Genomic DNA, 12,507 nt, shown 5'->3' with positions numbered 1-12,507 from the left:
CAGTAGCACAAAAGATATTATACAGCAGTACTGAGAAGTGTAGATGTGAATCCAGCATCAAGCACTGGGTGAGTTAAAGCACTTACTAGTATGAAGCAGTAGCACAGCGGATTATATATAGCAGCACTGAGCAGTGTAGCAGTAGATCAAACTCAACAGGGATATAAAACACTTACTAGTAATCAACAGTAGCACAAAAGATATTATACAGCAGTACTGAGCAGTGTAGATGTGAATTCAGCATCAAGCACTGGGTGAGCTAAAGCACTTACTAGTAAGCAGCAGTAGCACAGCGGATTATATACAGCAGTACTGAGCAGTGTAGCAGTAGATCAAACTCAACAGGGATATAAAACACTTACTAGAAAGCAGAAGCATGGAGTACATTATAACACAGTACTGAGCAGTGTAGATGTGACTCCACCACCCAGCACTGGGTGAGATAAAGCACTTACTAGTAAGCAGCAGTAGCACAGAGGATAATATACAGAACTACTGAGCATTGTAGCTGTAGATCCAGCTCAAGAGGGATATAAACCACTTACTAGAAAGCAGAAGCATGGAGTACATTATACCACAGTACTGAGCAGTGTAGATGTGACTCCACCACCCAGCATTGGGTGAGATAAAGAGCTTACTAGTAAGCAGCAGTAGCACAGAGGATAATATACAGAACTACTGAGCATTGTAGCTGTAAATCCAGCTCAAGAGGGATATAAAACACTTACTAGAAAGCAGAAGCATGGAGTACATTATACCACAGTACTGAGCAGTGTAGATGTGACTCCACCACCCAGCATTGGGTGAGATAAAGAGCTTACTAGTAAGCAGCAGTAGCACAGAGGATAATATACAGAACTACTGAGCATTGTAGCTGTAAATCCAGCTCAAGAGGGATATAAAACACTTACTAGAAAGCAGAAGCATGGAGTACATTATACCACAGTACTGAGCAGTGTAGATGTGACTCCACCCCCCAGCACTGGGTGAGATAAAGCACCTACTAGTAAGCAGCAGTAGCACAGAGGATAATATACAGAACTACTGAGCATTGTAGCTGTGAATCCAACACTGGGTAAGATAAAGCAATTACTAGTAATCAGCAGTAGCACAGGGGACATTATACAGCAGTACTGAGAGGTGTAGATGTGAATCCAGCATCAAGCACTGGGTGAGATAAAGCACTTACTAGTAAGCAGCAGTAGCACAGCGGATTATATACAGCAGTACTGAGCATTGTCGCAGTAGATCAAACTCAACAGGGATATAAAACACTTACTAGAAAGCAGAAGCATGGAGTGCATTATACTACAGTACTGAGCAGTGTAGATGTGACTCCAGCACCCAGCACTGTCCAGCACCCAGCACTGGGGGAGATAAAGCATTTACTAGTAAGCAGCAGTAGCAGTGGCTTGTTGATCATTTCAATGCCATATCTCTAGTAGTGCATAATTGCCCTGGGCTTGTAATGTGCTGTAAAATGTACAATGTAGCCTCGGGGGGGCGCACTGAAGACCCCAGACTTCCTTTCATCATAGTATAATACTCACTGGGTCGGGGGTAATGGTGGGATATACATAGTTGCTGTTTTTCGCAGTCTTTACAAAGGGGTCATCCTAGAAGAAAATACAACATTAGATGATGATTATTCACTTGTGGTTTTCAGGTTCTCCATGAAATCATCTGATGATTTTCCTATCGCATTGTCCACAAGACGGTTCCATCTCTCCACTGATAGGTTACGCCAACGTTTCTTCCACTGTTCCTGGCTCGTTATTCAGCGTTGAATCAGTAAATAAATAGTTAATAATCCTACCTCCGAGGGGCAGAAAATACCGATATCCTCGTCCAGACCCTGGTTATCCGTCTTCTGTCCTAGAGGTTCAAACTAAGAGAAAAAAGGAAGAAGGGAATTTTGTTACTTACCGTAAATTCCTTTTCTTCTAGCTCCTATTGGGAGACCCAGACGATTGGGTGTATAGCTACTGCCTCCGGAGGCCACACAAAGCATTACACTAAAAAGTGTAAGGCCCCTCCCCTTCTGGCTATACACCCCCAGTGGGATCACTGGCTCACCAGTTTTAGTGCAAAAGCAAGAAGGAGGAAAGCCAATAACTGGTTTAAACAAATTCACTCCGAGTAACATCGGAGAACTGAAAAACCGTTCAACATGAACAACATGTGTACCCGAGAAAAACCCAAAAATCCCGAAGGACAACAGGGCGGGTGCTGGGTCTCCCAATAGGAGCTAGAAGAAAAGGAATTTACGGTAAGTAACAAAATTCCCTTCTTCTTCGGCGCTCCATTGGGAGACCCAGACGATTGGGACGTCCAAAAGCTGTCCCTGGGTGGGTAAAGAATACCTCATGTTAGAGCTGCGAAGACAGCCTTCCCCTACGGGGAGGCAACTGCCGCCTGCAGGACTCTTCTACCTAGGCTGGCGTCCGCCGAAGCATAGGTATGCACCTGATAATGTTTGGTGAAAGTGTGCAGACTCGACCAGGTAGCTGCCTGGCACACCTGTTGAGCCGTAGCCTGGTGTCGCAATGCCCAGGACGCACCCACGGCTCTGGTAGAATGGGCCTTCAGCCCTGATGGAACCGGAAGCCCAGCAGAACGGTAGGCTTCAAGAATTGGTTCTTTGATCCATCGAGCCAGGGTGGCCTTAGAAGCCTGCGACCCTTTGCGCTTACCAGCGACAAGGACAAAGAGTGCATCCGAACGGCGCAAGGGCGCCGTGCGGGAAATGTAGACTCTGAGTGCTCTCACCAGATCTAACAAATGTAAATCCTTCTCATACCGATGAACTGCATGAGGACAAAACGAAGGCAAAGAGATATCCTGATTAAGATGAAAAGAGGATACCACCTTTGGGAGAAACTCCTGAATGGGACGCAGCACTACCTTGTCCTGGTGGAAGACCAGGAAAGGAGCCTTGGATGACAGCGCTGCTAGCTCAGACACTCTCCGAAGAGATGTGATTGCTACCAGAAAAACCACTTTCTGTGATAGTCTAGAAAGTGAAACCTCCCTCAGAGGCTCGAAGGGCGGCTTCTGGAGGGCAACTAGTACCCTGTTCAGATCCCATGGATCTAACGGCCGCTTGTACGGGGGTACGATATGGCAAACCCCCTGTAGGAACGTACGCACTTTAGTAAGTTGTGCCAGACGCTTCTGAAAAAAGACGGATAGCGCCGAGACCTGTCCTTTAAGGGAGCCGAGCGACAAACCTTTTTCTAACCCAGATTGCAGGAAGAAAGAAAGGTAGGCAATGCAAATGGCCCGGGAGACACTCCCTGAGCAGAGCACCAGGATAAGAATATCCTCCACGTTCTGTGGTAGATGTTAGCGGACGTGGGCTTCCTAGCCTGTCTCATGGTGGCAACGACCCCTTGGGATACTCCTGAAGACGCTAGGATCCAGGACTCAATGGCCACACAGTCAGGTTCAGGGCCGCAGAAATTCCGATGGAAAAAACGGCCCTTGGGACAGTAAGTCTGGTCGATCTGGTAGTGCCCACGGTTGGCCGACCGTGAGATGCCACAGATCCGGATACCACGCCCTCCTTGGCCAGTCTGGAGCGACGAGTATGACGCGGCTGCAGTCGGATCTGATCTTGCGTAGCACTCTGGGCAAGAGTGCCAGAGGTGGAAAACATATAAGGGAGCCGGAACTGCGACCAATCTTGCACTAAGGCGTCTGCCGCCAGAGCTCTGTGATCGCGAGACCGTGCCATGAAGGTTGGGACCTTGTGGTTGTGCCGGGACGCCATTAGGTCGACGTCCGGCCTTCCCCAACGGTGACAGATTTCCTGAAACACGTCCGGGTGAAGGGACCATTCCCCTGCGTCCATGCCCTGGCGACTGAGGAAGTCTGCTTCCTAGTTTTCTACGCCGGGGATGTGAACTGCGGATATGGTGGAGGCCGTGGCTTCCACCCACATCAGAATCCGCCGGACTTCCTGGAAGGCTTGCCGACTGCGTGTCCCCCCTTGGTGGTTGATGTATGCCACCGCTGTGGAGGTGTCCGATTGAATTCGGATCTGCCTTCCTTCCAGCCACTGCTGGAAGGCTAGTAGGGCAAGATACACTGCTCTGATTACCAGAACATTGATCTGAAGGGTGGACTCCTGCTGAGTCCACGTACCCTGAGCCCTGTGGTGGAGGAAAACTGCTCCCCACCCTGACAGACTCGCGTCTGTCGTGACCACCGCCCAAGACGGTGGTAGGAAGGATCTTCCCTGTGATAATGAGGTGGGAAGAAGCCACCATTGCAGAGAGTCCTTGCCGTCTGTGAAAGCGATACCTTCCTGATCAGGGATGTTGACTTCCCGTCCCATTGGCGGAGAATGTCCCATTGAAATGGACGCAGATGAAACTGCGCAAACGGAACCGCTTGCATTGCCGCCACCATCTTCCCGAGGAAGTGCATGAGGCGTCTTAAGGAGTGCGACTGACCTAGAAGGAGAGTCTGCACCCCTGTCTGTAGTGACCGCTGCTTGTCCAGCGGAAGCTTCACTATCGCTGAGAGGGTATGAAACTCCATGCCAAGATACGTCAGTGATTGGGTCGTGACAGGTTTGACTTTGAGAAGTTGATGATCCACCCGAACGTCTGGATAGTCTCTAGCGCAACATTCAGTCTGAGTTGGCATGCCTCTTGAGAGGGTGCCTTGACAAGTAGATCGTCCAAGTAAGGGATCCCAGAGTGTCCCTGTGAGCGCAAGACTGCTACCACTGCCGCCATGATCTTGGTGAACACCCGTGGGGCTGTCGCCAGACCAAATGGCAGAGCTACGAACTGAAGATGGTCGTCTCCTATCACGAAACGTAGACGAAACATTGGTGCTCTGTAGCAATCGGCACGTGGAGATAAGCATCTTTGATGTCTATTGATGCTAGGAAATTTCCTTGAGACATTGAGGCAATGACGGAGCGGAGGGTATCATCCGGAACCGCCTGGCCTCCACGTGCTTGTTGAGCAGTTTTAGGTCCAGAACGGAACGGAAAGAGCCATCCTTTTTTGGCACCACAACCAGATTGGAGGAAAACCGTGTCTTGTTCCTGAAGAGGAACAGGGATTACCACTCCTTCTGCCTGCAGAAGAGCATCGGCTCGGTGGGGAGGTGGGGACGTTCTGAAGAATCGAGTCGGAGGACGAGAACAGAACTCTGTCCTGTGCACGTGGGCACACTGTCCCTCACCCACCGGTCTGGGACCTGTGGCAGCTAAATGTCGCCAAAGGCGAGCGAGTCTGCCATCAACCGCGGATGCGGAGAGATGAGAGAGCTGAGAGTCATGAGGAGACCGCCTTGGTAGCGGTTCCTCCGGCTGCCTTCCTTGGGCGTGATTGAGCCCGGCCGGAAGCTGAGCCCCTCTGAGGCTTTTCAGCCCTTTTGGACGAGGACAATTGGGACCTGCCCGAGCCTGGGAAGGACCGAAACCTCGACTGTCCTTCCAGGACAGCATTAATAGGGTAAGTCGCAATGCAGACATTGCGAGGTTACGGACGCCCCTGCGGCACAGAAGTACATGTGCTCAAGACCAGCTGCGCAAGAACAGCTGAAAAGCTTAGGGTGCCCATACGGCTGTGAATGCCGGAGCAACCGACCCGCCGATAGCCTCATAGACAGATTTCAACCAGAGTCCCTCTGTCTGTCAATGGCATCTTGAAGTGAAGTCCCATCTCCACTGCAACTATGGCTCTAGCTGCAAGCCTGGAGATTGGAGAATCCACCTTTGGACCCTGGGTCCAGCGCTTTACCATGTCAGGGGGGAAGGGATAACGTGTATCATTAATACGTTTGGAGAAAACGCTTTTCTGGGAAGCGTGGTGTTCCTGGACTGCTTCTCTGAAGTCAGCGTGGCCAGAACAATACTCAATATACGTTTGAGCTACTGAAATGGGACTTCTCCTGCTGTTTGAGCTGAGGGAGAAAGATCCAACATTCCATTGATGGACGCTATAGGATCATCCCTTATGGCGTCACCATCCGGTGTATCCGGATTGAGAGCGGTGTCAGGATCAAAGTCCTGATGAGCTACGTCTGCCTCATCATACAGAGAGTCTCCCTGGGACCCCCCCGGAGCACCGATTTTATTCCAGATGAGGGTGGCCAGGGAGCAATGATCCAGATTGCCCATGGCCTGTCAGGACTGCAAGTCTCTATCCCAATGCAACTCCGTCCCTGTCCTTGGACAGGGTTGAGAGGTGGTTCCTTTGGCCACGTCAAGTAGAGACCCCGGCTGACCAAGTGCTACAGGGGAGCATTGCACACAATGGGGTTCAGTGCCGTGGAACAGTATCTGCAGTAGAAACAGCAACGAAAGCCTGTGTTGCTTATATGTTGCTGCCGACTAGCCATCTAGGAGTATAGAGCCAAGAATGGCGACCGTACAGTGCAATGTATAGCATACAAGCATAAAGTACAAATGAACACTGCAGCACATGTAATACAAGCAGCATAGAAAGCCTGTGCCTTGGCACCCCTGCTTTTCTGCTGCTGTAGACTAGCCATCTAGGGGAATATCGCCCAGAATAGCGACCATACAGTGCAATGTATAGCATACAAGCATAAGTACAAATGAACACTGCAACACCTGCAGTACAAGCAGCATAGAAAAAAACCTGTGCCTCAGCACCCTTGCTTTTCTGCTGCTGTAGTCTAGCCATTCTATGGGGAATATAGCCAAGACTAGCGACCGTACAGTGGAGTGTATAGCATACAAGCATAATACACATGAACACTTCAGTACGTGCAATACAAGCAGCATAGAAAGCCTGTGCCTTAGCACCCCTGCTTTCCTGCTGCTGATGTGTCGCCATCTAAGAGGGCATATAGCCAAAAATAGCGACCTATGCAGTGTAAGCATAAAATACAAAGGACAAATGCGGTATTTAGTGTCAGCACTTCAGGTGCCGCTTACCGCCCGCCTATAAGCGGGTGTGTGGTCGCCCTAGTCCTGTGCCTGGTTGCCCAGAGTCCGTTCTCTCAGCTCGGACTGCAGTAATGGCTGCCGGCGTCCTTCTCCAGCTCGTGTGAGTAGGGGCGGGCCGTGGGCGTGCCCCAAGTCAGAGCGGGAAACCAGCGTCCCACAGTGTCCAGTGAGAGGGCTGGAGCATGTAAATAAGGCTCCAGCCCTCGGCGCTGCTGATTGTACAGCGTCTCTCCCCTACCCTGATTGACAGGGTGGGGGCGGGGAACGAAGCGGAGCTAGGCCGCAAAAGCGGGGGACTGGATTTATAAGCGCCGCCGCCGTAAAAGCGCGGTCGGCGCTAAGTCCCCGGCTCACTACAAGTCCCAGCCGCGCCGCCGCTCCCGGAGCGTCCGGCGCGGTATTCCCAATACATAAAGTCACTCAGCTAGGCTGCAGTGACTGTAACCCTTTACTGTCCCCGGCGCACTAGCACACCCAGCAAGTCTGGAGTGTGCTGTGCCTGTGTGTACGGGGACACAGAGTACCTGAATGGTGCAGGGCCATGTCCCTGAACGGTACCCAGCTCCGTATCCAGCAGGTTCAATGGGTCTGTGGATGGAGCCCGGCCTCAGGGCTTTGGGGCCGGTAAGATCCCACTTCCTCAGAGCCCCTCAGGGGGATGGGGAAGGAAAACAGCATGTGGGCTCCAGCCTCCGTACCAGCAATAGGTACCTCAACCTTACAAACCACAAGCGGGGTGAGAAGGGAGCATGCTGGGGGCCCTATATGGGCCCTCTTTTCTTCCATCCGATATAGTCAGCAGCTACTGCTGACTAAACAGTGGAGCTATGCGTGGATGTCTGACCTCCTTCGCACAAAGCAGAAAACTGGTGAGCCAGTGATCCCACTGGGGGTGTATAGCCAGAAGGGGAGGGGCCTTACACTTTTTAGTGTAATGCTTTGTGTGGCCTCCGGAGGCAGTAGCTATACACCCAATCGTCTGGGTCTCCCAATGGAGCGCCGAAGAAAATATATTAACAAAGTGAATGGAGCGGCGACCATCGCTCTGCAGACGACGAGAACATATCTAGAAATATCTATAAAAAATCATTAACATATTGAGTCAGGAATACAGACAAGACGGAAAGGAGAAAGGGGGGAAAGGAGAAAGGGGCAAAGGAGAAAGGGGGAAAGGAGAAAGGGGGGAAAGGAGAAAGGGGGAAAGGAGAAAGGAGGAAAGGAGAAAGGAGGAAAGGAGAAAGGGGGAAAGGAGAAAGGGGGAAAGGAGAAAGGGGGAAAGGAGAAAGAGGGAAAGGAGAAAGGGGGGAAAGGAGAAAGGGGGAAAGGAGAAAGGGGGAAAGGAGAAAGGGGGAAAGGAGAAAGGGGGAAGAAGAAAGAGGGAAAGGAGAATGGGGAAAAGGAGAAAGGGGAAAAGGAGAAAGGGGAAAGGAGAAAGGAGAAAGGAGGAAAGGAGAAAGGGGGAAAGGAGAAAGGGGGAAAGGAGAAAGGGGAAAGGAGGAAAGGAGAAAGGGGGAAAGGAGAAAGGGGAAAAGGAGAAAGGGGGAAAGGAGAAAGAGGGAAAGGAGAAAGGGGGAAAGGAGAAAGGGGGAAATGAGAAAGGGGGGAAGGAGAAAGGGGAAAAGGAGAAAGGGGAAAAGGAGAAAGGGGGAAAGGAGAAAGGGGGAAAGGAGAAAGGGGGAAAGGAGAAAGGGGGGAAAGGAGAAAGGAGGAAAGTAGAAAGGGGGAAAGGAGAAAGGGGGGAAAGGGGAAAGGGGGAAAGGAGAAAGGGGGAAAGGAGGAAAGGAGAAAGGGGGAAAGGAGAAAGGGGGAAAGGAGAAAGGGGGAAAGGAGAAAGGGGGAAAGGAGAAAGGGGGAAGAAGAAAGAGGGAAAGGAGAAAGAGGGAAAGGAGAATGGGGAAAAGGAGAAAGGGGAAAAGGAGAAAGGGGAAAGGAGAAAGGAGAAAGGAGGAAAGGAGAAAGGGGGAAAGGAGAAAGGGGGAAAGGAGAAAGGGGAAAGGAGGAAAGGAGAAAGGGGGAAAGGAGAAAGGGGAAAAGGAGAAAGGGGGAAAGGAGAAAGAGGGAAAGGAGAAAGGGGGAAAGGAGAAAGGGGGAAATGAGAAAGGGGGGAAGGAGAAAGGGGAAAAGGAGAAAGGGGAAAAGGAGAAAGGGGGAAAGGAGAAAGGGGGAAAGGAGAAAGGGGGAAAGGAGAAAGGGGGGAAAGGAGAAAGGGGGAAAGGAGAAAGGGGGGAAAGGAGAAAGGAGGAAAGGAGAAAGGGGGAAAGGAGAAAGGGGGAAAGGAGAAAGGAGAAAGGAGGAAAGGAGAAAGGGGGAAAGGAGAAAGGGGGAAAGGAGAAAGGAGAAAGGGGGAAAGGAGAAAGGGGGAAAGGAGAAAGGGGGAAAGGAGAAAGGGGGAAAGGAGAAAGGGGGAAAGGAGAAAGGGGGAAAGGAGAAAGGGGGAAAGGAGAAAGGAGGAAAGGAGAAAGGGGGAAAGGAGAAAGGAGGAAAGGAGAAAGGGGGAAAGGAGAAAGGAGGAAAGGAGAAAGGGGGAAAGGAGAAAGGAGGAAAGGAGAAAGGGGGAAAGGAGAAAGGAGGAAAGGAGAAAGGGGAAAGGAGAAAGGAGAAAGGGGGAAAGGAGAAAGGGGGAAAGGAGAAAGGGGGAAAGGAGAAAGGAGGAAAGGAGAAAGGGGGAAAGGAGAAAGGAGGAAAGGAGAAAGGGGGAAAGGAGAAAGGAGAAAGGGGGAAAGGAGAAAGGGGGAAAGGAGAAAGGGGGAAAGGAGAAAGGGGGAAAAAACGATCTAGGTCATTTCACCCCCAACGGTTCAGATGAGACCCAAGAAAGTGTCACCAGTCCTGATTCCTGGCAGTAAACAAAAAAATACAAATATTTGAAAGTTACCATGTTTTTCCACAAAGAACGAGCCCCCTGAGCGTGAGCCTTCTCTCCAAAGTGGAAACAATCCGGAGACATGTAGGACCTGTCCGGGAAGCCAGCCTATACACAAACACAAGGCTCATTTACATTTTATTATTCCAAAATATTCCCCCTAAAAATCCAAGTAGTGGAAAGCAAGATGTTTCCCTCTGATCATTTATTATCTCCTGTATGTAGAGGGGTTATCAGTCATTGTACAGGAGGGGCGGAGGTGAGCTGTGACATCACCTATTGTGAATGGTGAATCCTGTGTTATTAGTTGTATATATATATATACATATATGTATACTGTATATATATATATATATATATATACATATATATATATACATACAGTGTGTCCACCCATATCCTTTCCACCGCCATTAACTTGAGAACGGCGGCAGCTATAATCATTGAAGTGGTGTCTAGGTATAGTAAAGTAGCCATGCGCTACACAATGAAACCACCTATAGCGCCACCTGGTGGAAAACAACGGAGTTAGCATTTTTATCTCGAAAACATAACAAGATGGAGAAAAAAAGTGAATAAAAAAATTGTAGGGCATCATCAATTCAATACGAATCGACACCTTGCATACAGAAATGCTATGATATGAAACCCATTCCCCCCCAAAACATTGAATGCTGGTCACGCATATGGCGCTCATTAGTGGCCCCCGTCAGCTGCAATGCACATCTGGGCTCTGCACAGCATACTGTATCTTGCTGCACGTTGTGCAATATGGTAGGTGACACGTTTGCACAAGCATCTGTAATACGTGGTCATAGGTCCTGCAATGTTGGTGGAGGGGTCGCATACACCTGCTGTTTGATGTGACCTCACAGAAAGAAGTCCAATGGGGTCAGGTCAGGTGAGCGGAGGCCACTCCACAGAGCACCATACCAAATGTCTTGTAGGAAGGTCTCCATGAGGTATCGCTTCACGTCCGCAGCCTTGTGAGGTTTACACGTTCTAATCATAGCATCTCTGTATGCAAGGTGTCGATTCGTATTGAATTGATGATGCCCTGCAACTTTGTAATTCACTTTTTTTCTCTATCTTGTTCCGTTTTCGAGATAAAAATGCTAACTCCGTTGTTTTCCGCCAGGTGGCGCTATAGATGGTGTCATTGCGTAGCGCATGGCTACTTTACTATACCTAGACGCCACTTCTATGCCTATAGCTGCCCCGCCGTTCTCAAGTTAATGGCGGTGGACAGGATATGGCAAGACACACTGTGTATATATATATATATATATATATATATATATATATATTTATTTATATATGTTTGTGTGATCAGCCATTGTGCAGGAGGGGGAGGAGGTGGGCAGTGACATCAGCTATTGTGAATAGTGAATCCTGTGTTATCACCTGTATATACTCGTGGAGGTGTTATCAGTCATTGTACAGGAGGAGGAGGTGAGCTGTGATATCGCCTGTTGTGAATGGTGGATCTTGTGTTATATACTGTATATAGAGGTGTTATCAGTCATTGCACAGGAGGAGGAGCAGATGAGCTGTGACATCACCTATTGTGAATGGTGAATCCTGTGTTATTAGCTATATATATATATATATATCTATATATATATATATATATATATGTGTTTGTGTGATCAGCCATTGTATATGAGGAGGAGGAGCTTAGCTGTGATATCACATATTGTGAATAGTGGATCCTGTGTTATCAACTGTATATAGAGATATTATCAGTCTTTGTAAAGGAGGAGGAGGTGAGCTGTGATATCACCTATTGAGAATGGTGAATCCTGTGTTATTAGCTATATACATGTACATGTATATACATGTATATATACATATGTACATACATATACATGTATATATGTGTGATCAGCCATTGTATATGAGGAGGAGCTTATCTGTGATATCACATTGTGAATAGTAGATCCTTTGTTATCAACTGTATATAGAGGTATTATCAGTCATGTAAGGCTATGTGTCCACGGTAGAATGTACCTGCGGATTTTTCTGCCTGAAAATCCGCGACTTTCGCGGCAAATCCGCACCCGCGGATTTGCCGCGGATTTGCCGCGGATTTTGATGCGGATTTTTTTTTTTTTTTTCCCCATTCAAAACCAAAAATCCGCACCAAATCTGCACCAAACAATTGACATGCTGCAGATTTTTCCGGATCAAAATCCGCAGCATGGACACAGCATTTCCAAAATGCCATTGAAATGGCTTGGAAGTGCCGCTGCTGCAGATTTTCGGGAAATCCGCGGCAAATCCGCGGCAAAATCCGCGCAAAATCCGCGCAAAATCCGCAGCGTGGGCACATAGCCTTAAGGAGGAGAAGATGAGCTGTGATATCACCTATTGTGAATGCAGGATCCTGTGTTATCTACTGTATATAGAGGTGTTTTCAGTCATTATACAGGAGGTGGAGGTGACCTATGACATCTCCTATTACTGTATTATGAGGTGTTACCTGTTATTGTTATCCTGTCTGTGATGATAATGAAAGAACTGAAAAGTATAATTGTACAGAATAGTAGGTATGGGTCTTGATGGCAAGTGCGAAAATTACAATACTCATGATTTTATTTTAAATAAAGATAGTAATATGAAAAATTGAAAAATAAATGATGTCATATTCTCTTTAATTGGACCTTTTCCCCTCCCTGTGTCCACATTTCTGGATTTTTCAGTACAC

At 48.7% G+C, this 12,507-nt stretch overlaps 1 protein-coding gene across 4 annotated transcripts in view; it reads right to left on the bottom strand.

Moving 5' to 3' along the window:
• PLB1 (phospholipase B1) overlaps nt 1-12,507 on the bottom strand; it is a 170,954-nt gene that overhangs the window by 54,444 nt on the left and 104,003 nt on the right. For all 4 annotated transcript variants that reach the window (XM_075339033.1, XM_075339034.1, XM_075339035.1 and 1 more), the window contains exons 27-29: nt 9,813-9,908; nt 1,817-1,888; nt 1,551-1,616 (exon numbers count right to left, since the gene is read on the bottom strand). In XM_075339033.1, coding sequence (XP_075195148.1) covers nt 1,551-1,616; nt 1,817-1,888; nt 9,813-9,908 — 234 coding nt within the window. The remainder of the gene's footprint in view (nt 1-1,550; nt 1,617-1,816; nt 1,889-9,812; nt 9,909-12,507) is intronic.

Source organism: Anomaloglossus baeobatrachus, chromosome 3 (assembly GCF_048569485.1).
Source record: "Anomaloglossus baeobatrachus isolate aAnoBae1 chromosome 3, aAnoBae1.hap1, whole genome shotgun sequence".
NCBI lineage: Eukaryota > Metazoa > Chordata > Amphibia > Anura > Aromobatidae > Anomaloglossus > Anomaloglossus baeobatrachus.
Note: the sequence above shows the minus strand (reverse complement) of the source record. Positions and strands in the feature narration are given on the sequence as shown.